General features: G+C 41.6%; 2 protein-coding genes across 6 annotated transcripts in view; one reads left to right on the top strand and one right to left on the bottom strand.

Moving 5' to 3' along the window:
- LOC116722831 (probable ribonuclease ZC3H12C) overlaps positions 1-13948 on the top strand; it is a 28770-nt gene extending 14822 nt beyond the window's left edge. For both annotated transcript variants that reach the window (XM_032567163.1, XM_032567164.1), the window contains exons 2-6: positions 3747-4580; positions 7030-7169; positions 7322-7556; positions 7884-7990; positions 8758-13948. In XM_032567163.1, coding sequence (XP_032423054.1) covers positions 3844-4580; positions 7030-7169; positions 7322-7556; positions 7884-7990; positions 8758-10208 — 2670 coding nt within the window. In that variant the 5' untranslated portion in view covers positions 3747-3843 and the 3' untranslated portion in view covers positions 10209-13948. The remainder of the gene's footprint in view (positions 1-3746; positions 4581-7029; positions 7170-7321; positions 7557-7883; positions 7991-8757) is intronic.
- A 232-nt stretch (positions 13949-14180) lies between these two features.
- The window catches only part of LOC116722832 (radixin), a 77609-nt gene continuing 70955 nt past the window's right edge, over positions 14181-20834 (bottom strand). For 3 of the 4 annotated variants that reach the window (XM_032567165.1, XM_032567166.1, XM_032567168.1), the window contains 5 exons: positions 20243-20373; positions 19254-19414; positions 18553-18645; positions 18048-18260; positions 14989-15153 (listed from right to left, as the gene is read on the bottom strand). In XM_032567165.1, the coding sequence (XP_032423056.1) occupies positions 14989-15153; positions 18048-18260; positions 18553-18645; positions 19254-19414; positions 20243-20373 (763 nt within the window). Of the gene's footprint in view, positions 15154-18047; positions 18261-18552; positions 18646-19253; positions 19415-20242; positions 20374-20834 lie in introns of all 4 variants that reach the window. The other variant, XM_032567167.1, reaches the window with a different exon arrangement.

Raw genomic sequence — 20834 nt, 5'->3', positions numbered from 1 at the left:
ATAGTGGTGTAAGATCTCTCTGCGTTATTTCAGAATAAATAAAAATGGTGTAAACTCTCATATTAGCTTGTTTATTAGCTATTAGCTACTTTAAGTCAGGCAGTGAGATCAGGCTCCACTGTGCAGCGACCAACTTCCAGGACCCACCGGGGTTTTTTGTTTTGGACACAAATAAAATTCAGAAATAAAATCCACTCGGTTGCTCAGCTCCTTTCTGCTACTTCACAATTCACAGTTGAAGCTTCAAAGGAAGCGTCGTAGTTTTCTTAAAATGAGGGTCAGGGTAATGAAGATGAACTCGAGCCGCTCCAAGTTCTGAGAAAGCAGGTCAGGTAAAGCTGAAGCTCCTAGAAAGGAAAACCGATTTATTGCCTCTGAATGCAGCCAGATTTTTTTTTAACCTCGAGTAAAATGACTAAAATGCAATTTGCAGTCTAAATTTTCACTTCTTGCTGTATTTTCATGTTATCAGTCCTACTTTCATTTTTTATCTTTTTTCTTTGTCAGCCACCTCTCGTCTTTTCAGTCTCGAGCAACATCCGCGAGCATCTGATACAATCAGAGAAATTTTAAGACAAACCACTGCGATGGTTCGGAAGTACCCTATAAACTGAAGGGTATTTCCAAACACCGGCAAAAAACCTACGCAGCAAAACAGGCTTTTTTGTTGGTATGAAAAGCGACAGAAAGAGAAAAAAAAAAAAGGGGGCCATATAGTCGAAATTGGTGCAGTTATCGAATGACTCGTCTGCAACTCTCAGCTCCTTTGTGACTGAATCACAGCTAACAGGAGGTCAGTCGGTGAACAGACGCAGGTTTGTTTAGCGTCGAGCGTATAAAAGACTGACCCAAATCCAGGGAATTATAGTAACAGAAAGAGCCATTATTTAAATCCTTAAGGATTTTTTTTTTTAATATGTGGTCTGGACATGCGAACAAAACACTCTGCTACTTTTTTCCAGAGCGCTACAAAGCAGTCCGACATATCTGAACAGAAACCGGTTAGCTCAAAAAGCAGTTCATGAAACGTCCTTACATCTCGCTATTAGGATAACTCTTTGAATCCTTGCATTTTCTTGACTAACTTATAAAATCATAACTCAGAAAATCTTTTATTTATATCAACTTGTTCTTTTCCGCTACCTTTTCGTTGCCCGTGTCCCAAGTTCGACTTAGTCTGCTGCATACTGGAGGAACGCAGTAAAATAAACTACAATATCGAGTTGGAAGTTGCTCAAATTAATATTTACATTCATCGTACAACTGTGCAGTTTGCTTAGCAAGGAACCAAAATCACAAATCACAGCAGAACGGGGAAATCGGGGGATTTTTAGTGAAATCCAACATGACGGTCAACAGTCTGGAGTTTTATGCAAAGCCACATTTTGGGTTGACAGAGAATTGTTTGAAAAGAAGAAAACAGTCGGTGAGGGCCAACCTTGAGGAAGAAAATGCCGTGTTGATGTCAAAAATCAGAGGAGGATGTGGAGAAACGTTGGATATTGAGTGGCCCAAATAACCACAGGGCATCGGGAAAACCGTCTCTGAACGCACCGCCGGTCCAAGCATGAACCAGTCGGTCTGCAGTCACAAACTAAAGAGATGCTCTTTTGAGGTTTTGGGCATATTGCATACCTACTTGTTGCGGTTTTGATTTCAATCAGATGCGGCTTAACCCTTCAGCTGCTCTGTGGTGTTGATGCATTTCAGACAAATGTGGCTAAAGAATTTAAAGGCAAAGTGTGCTCTGATTATTTGTGAACTAAAGAGGATGGAAACTCTTACCCCTCTTGTGCCTGGGCTTTGACAGATCACCAAAGAAACAAATGCTTGAGCCAAATATGCTGTGGGGTTTTTTTTGTTGTTTTTTTTTTGTATTACTTGCATCACTGACACACATCTGGCTTTGGTCCAAAGGTCGATCTTTCTGCCTGGTGGTTTCGCATCTTGTTGACACGGAACATTACTTTATGTTCTTCATGAAAAGGAGAAAACTCTTCCACACAAGCTGTGACTTAAAGTTGTTTTTTTGTTGTTTTTTTTAGAGAAACTATTCTAATAATTTGGAGGTCGAAGATAAAATTTCATGTTTTTTTGTTGTTTTCTTTCTAATCCTTACAGTGGAGGAGTTTGGGGTTGTTACTTTTAATTTCACTATGTGACTTCATAGTTTTCCACTTAACAGTTCCCAATAACGCCTGAAAAATTTGTTTGAAAATGACATCCTACTCATCTACAGATTTAGACTGGTTTATTCCCATAATTACTAACCTGTCTGTGTTTGTGACACAGGTTCTCAGGAACCTGGAGGGATCAAACAAATCGTTCCTGAAGAACTTCTCATGCTCGCTGCGCCAATTTGACTTGTGGCTAAGTTTCTGCTGCCATGTTAGTTTTATACGTCGTCCGAGTTTACGTTTGCTTCTCGTCCAGACCAACAGATTGCATTTTCTCCTAATCTGCGTTTGCTTTTGGCTTTCTTTTCCAAAATAAAAAAAAAACAAGTGTCATTTTATTTGACAGCAGAGCTCATTAGTACAAATATGCAAATGACATCTAGTAAAGGAGCATGTACATGATCACCTGGAATGTTTACTCTCCTTTTCATTGCAGTTTAAACATGCACTGTTTGCTTTTGCAAGCTAGTATCACGCATCAATGCTTAGTGATAGAGATCATTAATCATTAAGCCAATAGGCAAATAAGACGGGTGTAGCAGGGGGAGTTGTCTAAGCATGTCCCGATTAGGCATGGTACACCTTGGACTGGTCGCCAGTCCATCACAGAGCAACAATCAACCACACACACACACACACCCACCCCCACACGCACACACACACACACACACACACACACCCACACCCGCACACGCCTACCCAACTGCAATTTAACTGTTTTTTGGGGGGTTTTTTAACTGTGAAGAAGCCGGAGTACCAAGCGAGAACCCACACATGCAAGGAGAGGGATTGCAAACACTCAGGATTCAGAAGTCCTTCTCTCTGCACAGAAACACGGTTAACCAGCAGTCCACGACTGACAGAGAGTTAATTAATGTTCTTACATTTCTTAAAGAGGACCTATTATGGGAAAAAAAATCATTCAAATCCCTTTTTGCATGTTTTCGTACTTCCATTTGGGTCTCAATTGCTTCTAAAACCCAAGCGCTTACAAAACCCCCACTGAGCTGTTTTTGACTATAGGGAGGTATTCAAAAACCTAACCCTGTTAATTGACCGGCACTGTGCCGTTACCTAGCAACCGAAGCGAGTTCCAGCACGTTTGGTCATCTGGGTTTTACAGCTGTATGCGCTGTGCAGCGGCTGCTGGAAAAGAGAAGCGCTTTGTCGATGACTTACCACCCAGAAACGACTTGCATTCTTGCTGGTTCTGCAGGAGGCGCCGCATTTGCTTTTCAAAGATGTACGTTTGTATGATTGCGAGTCTGTCTGCAGCCATTTTCACGTGCAACTGTACATGTAGAGTTGTGGCGCGGGGAGGTTTGGCCAGCAGCAGCTTGTCTGGATTAAAAGCAGAGGCCTGTTTAGTGCACTGGGAGAACAACCCCGAAATCAAACTGTGTCTTTCACTTCAGGTAATCTCTGACTTAATCCATTTGCAAGTTCTTTCAGCTCCCATAAATTGCTCATAGTTGCCCTGAATATACAAATCCAATGTGCAAATTCTGCAGTATTTTCCTTAAAACTAACTGGCAATTTGGGTTTTTCCCCTCCTTGCTTCCCTTGCAGGGTCTGTCTGTCTGTGAGCGGCTGGATACTGGTGTGGGCTTGATCCGGTGCCTGGGAGCTCACAGAGGAAGAGGAGCTGGATGTATGAAGAGGCTTCATGGGCCTGAAGGACCATCTGGAGGATGATGGAACTGGCCACATGCTCAGCCTGGGGCTGGATCTGGACTATCTCCATGTGGATGGTGCTGAGAAGCAGACGCCCCCAAACACACTGAAGGCCTCTGACGTCTCGCAGGTCCGAGGCGGAGCCCAAAGCAGGAGCGGCTACAGCATCGCCGGGAGCACAAACAGTCTCAGTACAAACCTGAGTTACAGCAGCAGCAGCAGCAATTTTTCAGAGGAGAGCGCCATTTCCGACAATGAAGAAGAACAGCATCAGGTTAGCTCCGACGTCTCCCACCGAGATCAGCTGGGCTTACCTGGGAGCTCCTCTCTGCAGTGGAAGCAGGTCAGGCTGGACCTGGCGCCACGCCCTTCCACAGGAGATCTAACGCGGTCGAAAGCTCCTGCGGAGCTCGTTTCGGACGGACGCACCAAGGTCGAGTTCGCTCTGAAGCTGGGCTACGCCGAGGATCTGGTGCTGCTAGTCCTGAGGAAACTGGGCCCAGACGCACTTATTAACGACATGCTGGGAGAGCTGGTCAAGCTGGGGACAAAGACAGAGATGGAGCAGCAGAAAGGTCCAGCTGTGTCCCAGTCTCCTTCCTCCTCTTTGTCTTCTTTGGCCTCCAGCTCGTCCCTGGAGTCCTGCCGGCTGCCGTCCCCTTCTCCCCTGCTGGACGACAAAGACAACTTTCGGCCCGTCGTCGTAGACGGCAGCAACGTAGCCATGAGGTGAGGAGCAAAGCTCTTCTTTCTCCGCAGACAGAGGACAGCAGCTCACTCTAGCGTAACAGATTTATTTCAAAAAGGCAATAATCAGTTTTTTTTTCAGTGAGGTTTCATAATAGGAGTACCTAACTGAATTTTGACATTAGCAAACACTATTGAGATCTGATTTTTTTTTTTTTTTTTGAGTTGTGATGTGATCCTCAATGTATATATTTGGATATATTTTCTGAACCGAAATCTTTTACCAAAAAGTGTAGCGCTTCTAGCAGGCTATTTTAATAGTCTAAACACTAAATATACTTTAATATGCATTAATATGCATATGCAGTGGACTACCGCAGAAGCTAACATCTACAAGCATTTCTGTCTTTGCAGGCTTAGCCAATCAGAAGCAAGAAAAACTAAAGGCGCTTCTCAACTGGCTGCTTTGTAAATGCCAGCCAATGTTACGTCAAGTAGCATTAGGCTTTTCTTGAATATTTTAAATCAGCTCTACAAAATTATTCCAAAAGGTAATTTCGAGTTAAGTTCCACAGACAAATCCACGCACAGGTGAGTCTGTGAATACTGGATTACAAATAGATGGGAGTCCCTGTACCGAGAGGTGAGCAGGAGAGGCTGCTGGGCACAACAAACCTCTGAACGTTACAGCGATTCAAATACAAACTACTGCTGTCCACTCTGGATACTTGGCAGAAAAACATTGACAAGAGAAATAAAACCAAACAGTATAAGGCAGGGGATTCACCAAATTATTAAAACAAAGGCAAGAAAACAAAAATATGACACAAAAAATCTTCTAGGAGATCATTAGCACAACGCTAATTGCAGCAGGAGTATCTTTTTGTATTTTCTAGTTTGCAAAGATTCCCAGCTTATGTCAATGTCTTCCAAGATGGCTGCTAACATTTCCAAAACATGCGTTCTCCCAGACACAATGAGCTAAAATGTGCTCAAAAAATATAAAATCAGGCATTTTCCCCTTCTTGTTTTATGGAAAAGAACTGGCAACTTTTTGGGGGGTTGTTGACTTTCTCAGTTCTGAAAGTGGACCAAACGAGATCTACCGTCAGGACTGCGAGGCTGCCATCAACAGGCGGGTCAACCTGGAGCTGTATGCCTCCTACGTCTACCTGTCGATGGGCTACTTCTTTGACCGGGATGATCAGGCATTGCACGACTTCGCCAAGTTCTTTCGTGGTCAGTCCCACAAGGAGCGTGAGCATGCTGAGAAGCTAATGCAACAAACGAGCTGTTCGTTTGAAGTGCCGTCACTAGAAGCCGCTCAGGATGAGCAACAGGTGAAGCAGCGTTGTTCTGCACGCAAAAACTAGAGCGGAGAGGGAGAGAGCATGGCGTCCTGCTGTGGTTACAGAAACGCCAAGCCGTGGCACTAAAAGGATTTCAAGCTTTGACATCAGTGATATATTCATAAATAATGTCTAATATCTTTCCATTGTATTACTTGCTGTCTTTGGTTTGCTTGATAATACAGTTTTGCATTCTTCTCTTGCTAGTGAACCAAGACTCACTTTTTCAGATATACTAGAGTTTGAGTTCAGATGGGCTTTCACACCTGGTAAACGTATCAGGAAACAAAATCTGGAAGGTTTAAAGCAAACCAAACAGCTCTGGTTGGTCTTTTGGGACCTGAATTCAAGATTTTAGATACTCAACAGTGCCTGCTCGTCATCTCATTCTCCTCTTGATGATGGGCTGCAGGCTGGGTTTTCAACAGGAGATGAACTTTGACAACAGAAACATCAGTCAAGTCTACCTTTAAGACAACCTGGATAGTCACTTTTTTAACCTTGGAAAATGATATCAGTCTTACCGAAGAGCAAGCAGAAAACCGAGCAACCTTTTTGCATGGCAGAAGGTCAGCATTCCTTCATAGAATGGGAACGTCCTTTAAAAGGCCGATGCACGTTCAGTTTCCACGATTCTTTTTTACAATAACCGTTTTTGATGTGTTTTTTTTTTGCCAAAAGTCCCCTATGCCATGTAAGCTAGTTGAAGTGATGGATCAGGTGAAATTTAACGTAGGACTCATTGACCACTTACTGGATGTTTGTGTTTAATGTTTTTCTTTCAGGACAATAAGTTCAGGGAATTTCCTGGTGTTTAGATTCTGGATTCCTAGATGGCTAATGTTTCAGTTTCAATAGTTTCAGTCAGAGCCAATGGCGGTTGAGGTTCAACCATTTTTCAATTCACTCCTAAGGCACTGTGCCTATGTTTATCACAACTGCATTGTGGGAGTAGTAAAATGTCAGTGACTGATTGCTAGATATGACTCAGCTCACCTCACTGTCATGGTAAAACGTAAAGTCATCCAGTTTAATAGTTTAGCATACGCAGACATTGCTCAAAGTCAACTGAACTGTCAAACTGTAGAGCAACTTATGTAACGACAACTAAATGTACCTTATATCTCTTTCTGCCAATGCAGTCATGGAAATAAGGAAGTGTTCTCGTGCCAAGGGATCCAGCTGGCTGTTGATTGGTTCTTGGATCGAGGTCACCGTGACATCACGGTTTTTGTCCCCGCCTGGAGGAAGGAGCAGTCGCGACCTGATGCTCTCATCACCGGTAACGCCCACCTCCGCTTTCAGGAATACCTTAAATCCCCGCATGACGCATGTGCCTTCACTATTGGAGGGAAACTTCACCCTCCACGAGACAAAGGCAAGCGCTGATCAACTTCTTCCTCTGGGGTTTTGTCCTCCGTTCTCTTTTTGTAGATCAAGAGATCCTGAGGCGACTAGAGAAAGACAAGATACTGGTTTTCACTCCATCTCGGCGTGTGCAGGGGCGACGTGTGGTTTGCTATGACGACAGATTCATCGTCAAACTGGCATATGAATCCGATGGCATAATAGTTTCCAATGACAACTACAGAGACCTAGCCAACGAGAAGCCAGAGTGGAAGAAGTTCATTGATGAGCGCCTGCTGATGTACTCCTTTGTCAACGACAAGTAAGCATCTATTGGCAAATCCAGTCAGTGACAGGAAAAAAAATTAAGCCTCAACTTTTTTTTTACGACCCCTTCCCTTTAATTAAATCAACCACCGAAAACATTTGGGACGTTCTTTGGATAAAGTTTCCATATTAGCAGGAAAATTGAGGGCTATTAAACTGACGGAAATGGAAAGAGCAACTCGTTCACGACAGACAGAGAGCACTCGATTTTTAGACAATGAGATTTTGATTCTTTTGATTGCAAAACAAAAAAGGCGAACCTTGGCTGTTGTGTGTTTGAACTATTCTAATTTCAATCTAATTTTATGAATTGTGCGACTAGATTCATGCCTCCAGATGATCCTCTTGGACGCCATGGACCAAGCCTGGAAAATTTCCTGCGGAAGAGGCCTGTTGCTCCTGAACCCAGGAAGCAGCCCTGTCCTTATGGTATTGTATCTTAATATATGTGTATTTCATGGGGGGTTTTTTTGTTGGTATTTTTGTCGTCATCAAATTGTTGGTCAGATGTTTGGTCCACTTCTGGAATTGAACTGAGAAAGTCATCAACCCAAAAAGAAGTTGTCAGGTCTTGTAGCGTTCCTCTTGCAATCAAAGTAAATCCATAAACAGCCATAAAACAAGAAGTTATGGTGACTTTCATAGATGGTATGTTAAAATATCATATTTTTGTGGAAATGCAAAGTATTGTTTTAAAAAATTACCAAATAAAAAACTAAATTATGCAAGGGGAAATATTGAAAAATAGAAGCCTGCAATAACCTAAAGTCTCAAAGGTGGACAGCTTTAAACTAATACTTTATTGATTAGACGCCAACATTCAGAACTTTTACTTGCTCCTTTGTCCTGGTGATTAATGCAGAGTTTGGAGTGAGGTTACAAAGGATAAAAAGCATTTCATTGTTCAAAGGTATCAAGCAGGGGAAGGATGCAAGAAAATTCATAGCATTCCAAATACGCCACGAAGGGAGCAGTGAAGAGAGTCCACTTATAGGGACAAAACAAAAACAGGAAGTGATTCTCCCTTATTGAGCAAAAAGAAGGGACTAAAATGGTAAGGGACACAGTCAGAAACGTGACCGTAACACTGGAGGAGCTGCAGCAACAACAAATACTTTAATATTAACAAGACATACTGATACTTTTCAGATTATAGTACACTGATGAGGAAAATATATCTATTCTTTGTTTCCTAGGGAAGAAATGCACATATGGCCACAAGTGTAAGTTTTACCACCCAGAAAGAGGCAGTCAGCCCCAGCGCTCGGTGGCCGATGAGCTCCGTGCCAGCGCCAGAAATTCGTCAGTAACTTCCAGAGGCCTGTTGGAACATACAATGATGGTGACGAGCCAAAGTAGCAGTCAACCAGAAGAGATGCCTGAAGCCGACCCGGGACAGGGCAGTAAACTACCAAACCAGAGTCCTCGGAGCGCGCCCTCTGATCTCACTGAGGACAGACTCCAAAGTTATTCCAAACAAGAAGCGTACAAGGGAAGCCAAGTCATCGGGGGACATACTTCATCAGGGTTGTCCCACTCATTAGGACATCTGGACAGCTGGGCGCAACTCGAGGAAAGCAGTGGAGTCTACAGCTTGGGTTTAGTCGAAGGTTACAACAGATGTGATTCTCCAGAGGTGGGCTGCAGGTCTCTGGTAAAGGCCTACTCAAGTCTCCGTCTTGTGGTGCCACAGACCCCAGAAAGTCTCTTAACTGCTGATCTGCAAGCAGGTTCTCTGCCATCCGAATGCAGCAGCGATGGCAGCTTTAGCTCAGATTCGTTTTCCCCCGACTCTATGTCAGATAACAGCCCCAAGTGCCAACATCACCTTCCTCACTACCATCATCACTATAATGGCTCGTATGGTCATGTGGCAAGCCTGGTTTCGGGCCAGCATTCCCCTTATGGTTACTCTGTTACTCAAAGGCCGCAGAGACCTCCAGGGTCTGTCTCTGAGGAACTTCCTTGTTCAGTTAGCTCTCACGCATCTCCACGCCATCGCAAGACCCCTTCAGCAAACATCGTACCACAGCATCAGCATCTACTTGTAGGCAACTGTCTGGGGGAACAGCCCCCTCGTCTACCTCAAACATCTGCTGCTCATCCTCACTGCCAGAACTCGCCCTTCAGTCCGAACACGTCGACTTCGTGGGAAGGTGACCTCCAGAACTCCACAATGTACAAAGGATCACCAGTTAATTGTAGAAGAAACTACTCTGGGTCAACCCAACACCCTCAGCATAAGACGCACTGGGAACCCCACCACGAGCCATCAACCAGGCCCTGCTATGATCTGTTTTCCTACAAGAGCTTTCCCCCACTTCACGGCAAGGGTTGGCACACCCCCTGGGGTCAGCAACTCCCATCATCCCCCCACGGTCTATCAGCTTCAAGTGTCCCACCGCCCCCACAGCAGTCCCTCAGGTCCATCGCCACTCACAGGAGCCACCTGCAGAACGAGCACCACTACTCGGGGCATCTTTCCTCGGGTCAGTACCAGGACCTAAGGGAGAGGGTTTTCGTCAACTTATGCGCCATCTTCCCACCAGATTTGGTGAGGAAGGTGATGGCCAAAAACCCTCACATGACGGATGCTCAAGAGCTTGCAGCCTCAATTTTGATGGAGAAATTGCAGCGTGTTTCTTAAAACTTTTCAGGTTAATCTCTTAAAATCAAGTCAGCAATGAAAGCCTACTGTAGCGTTAGGGAAGCTATTCGTCTAATGGTGTTTTTTCTAATAGAAGTCCTAAAACGACCATATCTTTGTCTAAATGTGTCTTTTATTTCAGCACTTAAAATGGGAAAAGTTTGGGATTAAAACCGTTTTCATAATAGTTCATAATGGACAGTTTATGATGGCCTTTGAAGGGGGACACTTCTTCGTATTTATTTGTTATATTTTAAGTTATTGAAATGAGGTTTTTGGCACTTTCTGTTATTGTGTGCGTTTTATTTTTGTCTTAGCTTTTTCTATTGGGGCAATCATATCAGGGCATAAACCGAACCGTCTCTCTTGAGCCGTCAACACGGCCTGCGTAAAATAATATATTTATTTCTCTCATCTTTCTTCTTTATGTTGGAAATGCAGTTCTGCTCTGATCGCATTTCTGCTTCGGCCGGCTCAACTTGCTGATCTAGTCTTTCAGTCTGCGCCGACAGGTGCCACATCGGTTGTTGTGAGATGTTGTGGATTTCCCCCCGCAGGGAAGTGAAACTGTAACGGCGCCCGCAAGAGATAGCAAAAACTCCACTTGAAAACCCCAAGCTGTTTTTCACCACTGAGAAAAAAGCCATTTCCTCTGCTCAGACTCCCCTGTCAGCGAACTTCCTACTTCACCATGTCTTAGCACAGATTTTGTTTTCCTAAAGCTGCAAACATCCTCCCTCTTTTGTCACATCAAAAGAATAGTTTCAAAGTATAGGGCCAAAATGTCAATACTGGATCAAGATTTTTTTTATCATTATTATTTAAAATCTGTTAATTTATTGCCTTTTACACGACTGTGGTGCGTAAGACACAGGGTCTCTGTCTGTTTAATCTTCCAGAGATGGGGAATAACTTCTAACCGTCTGATGACTTGCAGTGTCTGCCGAGTGCAACCTGTGCAAAGAAAACCTACAGATGATTTGACCAGACAAGCAGCTCCTACACAATGGAAACCAACAGTCATGGTGAAAAGAAAGTACCTCTTTCAGTCTTATGGTTTTGCATTATCATGACATGAAGATCATTTGATTTATGGTTACTTCAATCTAACCTCAAGGGTAAAACCGCACAACAGATCCAGCGCCGACGCTGTTTGTGCCCAGAGACGAAGTCAAAGTAGAAAAGCCGCGCCCAAAAGAAATGAAGTAAAAATGATTGAAAAGCTTTTAGGATCATGTTTAGCGGCAGAAAAACATTGCAGTCGTTTTCCTTAAGGCTGTCCCAGTGATATTTGTTGTTTTGGAGGAATTTTGGCACAAATTTTCTTCATAACAGATCCAGTTCATTGAAACTTGACCGCTGCTCCTTTACGGTTCCACCACGGCTTTTCAGCAAAGCTGCAGTCTGCAACTTTTTGAGCGATTCTGTTGTAAATTTCCAACGTTTTGGGGGGATAATTGTATTGATTTCTGCCAGTACATTTTTATTTTATTTCTTTATTTTTGTGCAAACTTGTGTGGCGTCTTTTCTGTATTTGTTTAAACCTTCGAAATGAAAGAGGGAATTCTTTCTCTTGTCTAAGACTGGCTACCGTACGTTTGAGCTCTACACAATTATATTGGAAACAATAACTTCCTATGTATATATTCTTACACCATTCATAAGACAATAATGATGACATTAAGTTTTTATTTTTTCTAAATGTTCTGCTGTTTAATTTATAATACTGTGATTAATTAATTTAGTTAATTCTGTCAACCTTCCTTGACTCTACAGTTAAGCCCAAAATTATTCAGAACCCCGACTGGTACCGACTCAAAATTAACTAAGTTTTTATTTTAAAAAAAACAACAAAAAAAAACATCAAAGGGTATATATCTTTGTATTTTTAAAATTTTCTACATTTACTTGCATTCTATTAAGAAATTGCATGCAAATTTATTTATACTCTTCTTAAAAAAATCTCTGTCTTTGTTGGCATTGCAGCAAAAAAGACGAATCGTTGTGAAGAATTCAGAGTCTTCCAGATTAGAAGGCCTCCTGGCTATTAACTTAATCCAAAACCTCCAAATTATCACTTCCACTAGAGAACAGGGATGTTGGTCGCATTAAATCAAAATCTGCGTTGGGTTTGAATTTTTTGGGCTCAACTGGAACTGGTGTGAAAACAACACATTAGCGCCCAGCCGCCTCCTAAGTGTTGCCTACGTTTTCCCCTATTGTTATTATTGAGTTGTTTTTTTCTTAAAATTATATAATGTAACTTAAAACTGGAATTGTTCAAATTAATATTATTCAGGTTTATGTATCCAGAAGTTGGGTTACTTTAATTCTTGAGGAACTTTCTGGAAAAAAAACTCATGCCTGCTTGGCATAATTTACAGTAGCTGAATGTTGATACAAATTGTATCCTTAAATCTTTTTAAACAAAGTCATTGTGTTATACAAAAGTGTTTAAGCAAAAGGGTTTGGAGCTGAATATTTTAGACGGCGTGGCCGACGTTTGCCACCTGCGGTACCGAGGTTTTTATTGGAGAAGGATTTTTATTCCTTCCATTTTTTTTTTTTTGCGACTTCACGGTAGTGCGAGAAGTGTACTTTTGGGAGCAGATTGTAACACAATGTGGTTTGAAATAAAGAAATTATCTCTACCGCAGAGTTGGTGTGAGTTGCACACAGAGCCGTTTTATTCTCCCGCCTCATCGTGGTTACCTTAAGCGCCGCCAAGTCAGGGCAGAGCAGGTCTAAACTCGAACGGCTAAATCAAGGTTTTTGAGAAGATGTGATTATCAAATGAGTTCGACGGGTTTCGAAAAAATGTCATTAGCACAACCTGGAACCTCTTGAAAACATGATCCTCCAACACTCCTGCAAAGTCGAGCCCCTAACAGGCCACGTCACCGACTGAACAAAGGTGCTAGCAAAGCGTCAAATTAGAGATGTCTTCAAGCTTGTACGTTTTTATTACTTTTGTCCATTTCAAGCCACTTCAGGGACCATTGAGGGGTACTAACAATTTTTTCCGCGTGTGTATCCCCAACTATCCTGCTCAAATATAAAAATATTTATTGTAAAATGTGCTTCAATGCTGGATCCTGAGGCTCCAAAGGGTTTTTCTGTGCCGACGGGTCGGTCATAATTATGATCAATGACGTTGGATAAAAATGGCTGTTTTACGGATTATACAAAAGCAAAAATAATAATAAAAAAAACATGTTCTATTAAATTAGCAAATGTTGCAATTATAAAATTTCTGCAGCTCCCCGCAAAAAATGACTGGTTTTTTTTAAAAAAAAAAAAAAGAAAAGTCAACTTTTTCTGAAGTTTTAGTGCTGAAGGTTGGTTTGGTTCATTTCACTTGCATAGTGGCTGTATTTTTTTTTGTCTTTGAAAAAAAATTATTTCACTCCAAATAAGATAATTAATATGAGAGTTTTGATATGAACATGAATTCAGCCGACTGTCCTGCATGTGACTTAACCGAGAACAATAAAGGCCTGATAACACTTCAATACGTTCATGACCTTTTTACATTGCTGAGATTTTAAACCATTCTTAATTAATATTATTCTGGGCTCTTTTTTTAACAACACAATTAAACCAAATCTACATTAAAAAAAGAAAGAAAAGAAAAGTGAATTAAGTTCAAAGAAACGGATTCGGAAGATTTCTTTGCTGCCACTGGCAATATTAAATGTCTAAAATCATACGTAACCAATAAATATTTTCTCACTTTATTAAAAAAAAAAAAATTACAATGCACTATATCTGTCATATCTGACCAATATGCAAATTAATAATAGATAGCATAAAAGACAAACTGGCTTAAAGCAGCTATTCCAGGCTTATTTCTTTGAGTTTTCATCAATACTGTGCACCAGAGCCATGTCATGCTTTGACTCTCCCCAAAACAAACAAAAACAAAAATCAGCTCCATGAACTTCTGTTGAGGACCATACTCTTGCTGCATAATTGGAAATATAAAGTCATTCTTTATTATTATGGGGCAAAATACATATTTGAACAAAAGTCTCACTGGACAGAGAGAAATGAAAAACGAGCAGATCTGGTTTGCATGTCGGTGACTTTTGCAAACTCTGATTTCACGAATACGTTAACGTGACGACGACAGATAAAGAGCCTGGAATCTCAAATCGGAAAAGAAACGGTCGAATAAGGCAACAAAAAAAAAAGAAAAGAAATCAGAGTTATGTTAAAGACGAAAGAAGTAAAAGTACATTATTAAAGCGTACCACCGTCGTCAGCGAGCTACAGCTACAAATGGCCTTTTTCTTTTTTAGTTGACTTAGTAAAGCACATCCATTCTCAGTCCAGTCTCAAGTTTTATCAGGGCGGAGTCCAGTAATTGTTTAAGTTACGGCACATGCGAGCGTTAAAATAACCAGCGATGTGCAAGAGGGGGACATCTGCCGATCGACATTTTTTGTTGTTTTTTTTCCTCAGCTGAATTTAAAAAAAAAAAAAAGTGCTTTGTTAGGTTGAGGGCGGAGCCTCTCGTAGCATACAGGAGTGCAACGGGCCAGCTGCTTGCAGGCAGAGCTTTAATGAGGCTGAACTCGCAAAAAAGCCTCGCAGCTGCTGCTGCTGCTGCTGCTGCTGCTGCTGCTGTTGCTGCTGCTCTTCCTCCTGGGCCGAAACAAGCAGAGAAGAAAAAGAAAAAAGAAAAGATCCCAGAGTGGCAAGAGCAGGCTTTTGGGCTTTGAAACAAGTAAAGTGAGGCGTTGCCATGGCAATGAGACCGACCGACCGTCGCGTGCGTTCACATGGACTCGAACTCGTCGATGCGCTGCTTGGTGTTGCCCTGGCGGATCTGGCGCAGCGTCTTGTACTTGTCTCTCCCCGCCCGGACGTTCTCGGCGTGCAGCATGTCGTTCTGGGTTTTCTTGGTGTCGTCCCGGGCCTCCGCCAACTCCGAGCTCAGAGCCTGGAGGGAGGGAGGGAGGGAGGGACACGCCGTCTCACAATCCATCACAGACAATGAACCGGCCGATTTCAAGCTCGCAGAACTAAACTAAAAACAGACACACAGACTGCATCACCGACGAATGGCGTTGCTTCAAATTAAATGAAGCTTTAACATTTTTTTTGAGATGTGATTCGATTGGTGAATGCAAGTTGGACCAGACTGCACCAACTACAACACTCTTCAGAGTGGAAGGTTTTGTTGCATGAAGACTTTTGTTTTTTCTTGCATCAGCAAAGTTTTTCAAAAATTAAGTCAGAGGAAGCACAACACGTGCAAGACGTAAATTTAACAAAAAAAAATAACTTTTTCCATCCTTCAAATCAGTCTTTTATGTTTTGCCTCATTCAAATTTTTTTCAGACTAGAAAGAGAATAATGTCTAAGCCGACTCTATATATCCTCGCTCTCTGCAGTCTTTTGAATTCACTCCAAATCTGTTTTTCCATCTAGTGATAAAAATAAAAACCACCACCAAGACTCGCTGCTCTTACATAATATCATTATGATATTTTGTGGCGCTGTTGTGATAATAAGAATTATGTTTAAAATTGTGTTGCATGTTTTTTAGCTAACTGTATAACTGTGACTCAGCATTAATAGTGAAAAACAAACATTATCCTTGAAAAACATTTACATTTACAAAAGGCTTCTTCTGCATTTTAGTGATATAAACCGCAACCAGTGATTGCATCCAATCACATTTTAAAACCGACTGATTTTTTTTAGTGCACATTCATTTCCGATGCTGCTGTCAGTTCGTTTTGCTCGTCTACACTCTACGGACCACATTCATCTTTGACGGCTCGTTTAAAAAAAAAAAGAAAGAAAAATGTAAAATGATACCTGCCTAATGTTAACCACATGGCTGATTTAAGGCCATCATTTCTACACGGGTTCTTTGAAAAGTAGCAGAAAAGCAAAACAAAAGCAAATTGGCAGGTTGGAAAAACGGGAACTTTGAAAGCAGAAGTGGGGAATCACGTATTTCCCAGCCAGATTAAGCAACAGCAACAACTAGAGATTGATAACAGGAACAAAAGGAGGATTCTGGTAAAAGCACTGAAATCTGCTAAATTAGCTGCGTTTGTGTCCAATTGTCAAGCGAATTTTGAGCAAACATTTAAAATGTCGCAAAAATAGAACAAAAGCGAAATTGGCACGTTTAGGAGGGTTAGGGCTACGCAACATTAGGGTTATGAATATTGTGTGGTGATGCATGCCTGCATAATTACAACCAGCTTTGAGGAACTGACAGCAGCGCCGTTATTGCTGTGCCCCAAACTAAACAATGTGGAATATCTTTTTTCCTAGAAGGAATCGTCCTGGAGCTTTCCTTTCCCCAGGCTGATTTCTTGTGCGTTTTCCCAACTGTGGAATCCAAAACATGGTAATTAACCTGCACAAACAGCTTACGAAGAGTTTTTGGTCACAAGACGTAAGAAACAAGACAAAAACTAAACTAGAAGTAACTTTTCGGCAAGATGTAGGAGCTTGTTTTAAGTGAATAATTCCTTAATATTGTTTTTAAAAAACGTCTAGTTCCAGGGGCAGATTATTTCAGCTGCATCGAGACATTTTTACCGTTTTTAAGTGAAATAATCTGCCACGGAAACTGGTGTTCTTCCATCAATATTGAGGAATTATTGACCTGAAAGAAGCTCCTATGTCTTGCTAGAAAGGTTCCTGCATATCAGAGGTGGGAGTGTGGTGATGTCGCGCTAAATGGGGTCAGAGGGAGATCACATCTGTAGACAGATGTATTGGCAGCGGCCCGTGAATCAGGCAAAAGAGTACAAGTTTCCAAGCGTAAAGACTCTTAGGAAAGGAATGTGAAATGGTAAAAAAAAAAGACAAAAAAAAACACTGACCTTTTTCAACAGAAAAAGTGGCCTTGTATGGCCGGCAAGGAGGGATATATGAATGGTGTCAATTTTGAAACAGTGAAAGAGTTTAGGCATTAAAATCTAGTATTTTCTCCGCAATTGGTTCACAATAGCAAAAGACTTAAATGTTATTTATAATCTTGGTTCTTGTTATCACGACAGAACTTCAAAATATTACGATAAAACTATGAATCCATTTCGCCAGTCAATCAGCTTATGTTTGGTTTTATTGTGTGACAATATGGCTGAAAAACGTGTCACGATGTAAAGACTCAGTCCACATTGATGACTATTGGTTGGTCTTTATATCTTAAATACGGCCAAACTGGTGGCATTGATCAATAGTTTTCACTCCATACTTCTGGGGAGGTTTTCCTGTTCGTTTGGTTTTTTTAAGCAGTTATGCGACACGGCGGTAAAACCTGAAACTGTTGCTGCGCAAGTTACTCAACAGGTTGTTGCTAGGTAACCACAGAGCGAGCGAGTTGGTTGATGCCACCACCCTTTCCTAGCTTTCTGCTAGAGGCTCACTAATGTTCTTTAATGGATTGAACGGAGCAGCTGGATTTATACACAGGATTCAATCAAACACAAAAGCACCCAAAGCAGGGATGTTACACTGTAAAAACAATAAAACTTACCAAGTATTTTTAGTCTCGATTCGACTGCGTACATTTTGTTACATTTGAAATGAAACAAACCTAACTTTTCAGCAAAATGCAGGAGCTTGTTTCCAGTAAATAATTCCCTGGTATTGATGAAAAAGTTATTGGCAGAGAAATGTACTTATTACAAGACAATTTCTTGAGTTAGATTTTTCTTAAATTAAGCGCACTAAGATATCTGCATTGGAAACAAGACAAAAATATACTTGGTACGATTTTGTGTTTTTGCCATTTGATGCACGGCACACCTTCAGTGTTTTTCTCTTCTTCTTCTTCTTCTCTTGAAGAAGAATGCGTGTGCGTACCTGCAGCTGTTTCTTCACGCGGTCGTTCTTCTCCGCCTCGGTGACGCGCTCCTCTTCGCTGCGCTGGCTGCTGACGCCGTCGCTGACCAGCTCGGCCTCTGCCTCCGAGTTCAGCTCGTCGTGCTCGTCGTCGTGCTCAGGCGCCGGCGGAGACGTGATGGCCGTCTTCAGCTCCTCCCTCGTCTTCTCCAGGTCTTCCTGCGCTGAAATGGCCTGGAAGGTTACGGCGGGGGGGGGGGAAACGCAGGAGAGAGAAAGAAAAAAAAAGAAAAAAAAAAGAGAGAGACATGTGGGTTTTAATTTTATGCACTATTTAGGAGTTCTTGTCTGTCCCTGGATGGTTCTAGGTTCTTTATCTAAACAAAAAAAAAATGCTAAAGAAGACAAAATGACTGCAAATAAGGAGAGAAGACCATCTAGGATCTGAAGGGACGGGTTTAGATTTCCACTCTTTCACTTTAACGAGTCAATAAACGCGTCACAAACAGACGACAGGTTTCATTACTTTGTGTTGCCACTCCGACGCTTCCTCCTCCTTTTTCCTCTTTGCCTCCTCAAGCAGAGCGATTTTGGCGGTGAACTCTGCTAACTCGGCAGCCTGCATGAAAGACATCAGTAATCAGACACTGCACCGCTGAAGTCAAGGACAAATTGAATAGAAGTGTAACAATAACTGACTTTAAAAAATGAAAAATGTTATATATATATAAAGTTTGAACCAGACGTTTACATACACGGAATAAAAAAACTTTCTCACTGTGTGCAGTTAAATCAATCCTTGTTTTAGCTTAGTCACAATTGCCTGAATTATTTCTATTTTCTAAATGCCAGAAAACTTGGCAGGAATGTTCTTTATAGATTTTCTTTTTTGTTGAATTCAAAAGTTGACATACGTTTGGTGAGTATCATGGCAAACTGTCTTATAAAATGTAATACTTAGGCTTATAAGGGGTTTAAAAAAACATCAACAAAATAAAAAATCTCTATAAAAAAATATCCTTGCCAAGTTTTCTGGCATTTAGGAAGCAGAAATAATTTGGGTGATAAAACAAGAAGTTTGAGAAAACAAAAGGGAATGAGTCTCGCTTGTTGCTCTGCATAATGTGTTGTGACGCATCGACAAGTGAGAAATTGAAACCTGGAGATGAATAACAATAAAAAGGGGGACGCAACAGATGAGTCAATGAATCAAAAATAAAAACCCACCAGTTGTTCCTGGGTCTTCATTTGGTCGGCGGCCTGCTGAGCCAGCGCTGCCTTGGCCTCCTCCGCCGCCTGCCTCTCCCTGTCCAGCCGCTCGGCCTCTTCCTTCGCCCGCTTTCGCTCCTGCTCCAGCTCCAGCGCCCGGCGCGTCTGCTCCTCCAGCTCTGTGGGGACATTCAGAGTAAAACGGCCGATCGACGTGCCGGCTGCGGTCAGCGAGCTTTCTGGGCTCGAGCCGCTAAAAAAAAAAAAGTTCGCTTTGAAGTTTTTATTCCTGCACTTTTGACTTTTATGCGTTTGGTTTTCCTTTTTTTTTTCTAAAAGGGAGGCTAAGAGAAATTGTCATCCAGGTTTTTCTTTCTTTTCTTTTTTCAAATCGCAGTCAAGTTGAAGAAGCAAATGGAGGGAAAAAAAGGCAGGGTGTAACAAGGAGCTTCACTCTTTATCTGTTATATGCAAATTCACATGGGGAAAAACACTTGGCTCTGCAAATAGACATTTTTATTGCAGCAGTTTATAGTTGATGATATACTTGCATAACCTTTAATGAGTAGGGATTTAAAATACCACACAAATGTCATAAATCAGCATTTATTGTTTAAACCTTTAGTAATTATCTGATGCACGTTCTGCCTTGTGCTAATGTGGTGCAGAACGTTTCTGTGCAGGTGAACCAATCAGGTGTCGCCGTTCTTTAGGGAGACAGAAGGAAGTTAAGCTCTTCCATTTGAAACGTTAGCATAGGGTGCAAACTTTAGCATAGGATGTAATTTCTAAAAAAAAATGGCATTTACATGTGTGATACAAATCTTACTTTTATTGAAATAATAATAATAATAATAATAATAATTTAGACCAATATTTATTGAAATTTATCTACCCGAACAAACTGAGATCGTCTTCCTGCTCAAAATCTGTCATTTATTCAACAATATAGTGACAATAAAGACGACTGACGGCGTGGGAGCAGCACGCTCCCGGTCCGGTCGTACCTTTCTGAGCCCGTTGCGTCTGCTCTTCGATCTGCCTCAGCCTCTCGATCAGCTCGGCCTTTTCCCTCTCTATTCGCTCCTTCTCTTTCTCTGCCAGCTCGCGCTTTTTCTTCTCGTTCTCCAGCTGCGCTCTGTCAGAGAAACGCAAAACAAAATCTAGATTTTTCTTTGCTTTTCTTTTTTTTTTTTTAAATCGCAGCCAAACGTCAAGTTAGCCGTCGAGTTATTGAAAATGTTACATTAAAAGACACACATCTGTGTTTTACATCAAGACATTACAGATCCGTTTTGAATTGAGTTTGTTGAGCAAAGCCTGAAGACAACTGAAGACTGCAACATAGGAAGGATTTGTGGCAGAATGTAATCATAAAACTGTTAAATCTAACAAAGTGTTAATATGTATGCCTCTCTGTGTGTTTGATAAGTTTTTCTTCATCAATATTTAACATCTTTTTGATGTAATTTGGCATTATAGAAATAAAAACTCATGTTATTCGACAGATAAAATAATATGTAATTACACGACTGTTATCGTAAAATTCCTGCTATGTGACTCTCTAGAGCACGTGTGTCAAACTCGAGGCCCGTGGGC

The sequence above is a fragment of the Xiphophorus hellerii genome, chromosome 7 (genome assembly GCF_003331165.1).
Source record: "Xiphophorus hellerii strain 12219 chromosome 7, Xiphophorus_hellerii-4.1, whole genome shotgun sequence".
NCBI classification, from domain to species: domain Eukaryota; kingdom Metazoa; phylum Chordata; class Actinopteri; order Cyprinodontiformes; family Poeciliidae; genus Xiphophorus; species Xiphophorus hellerii.
Note: the sequence above shows the minus strand (reverse complement) of the source record. Positions and strands in the feature narration are given on the sequence as shown.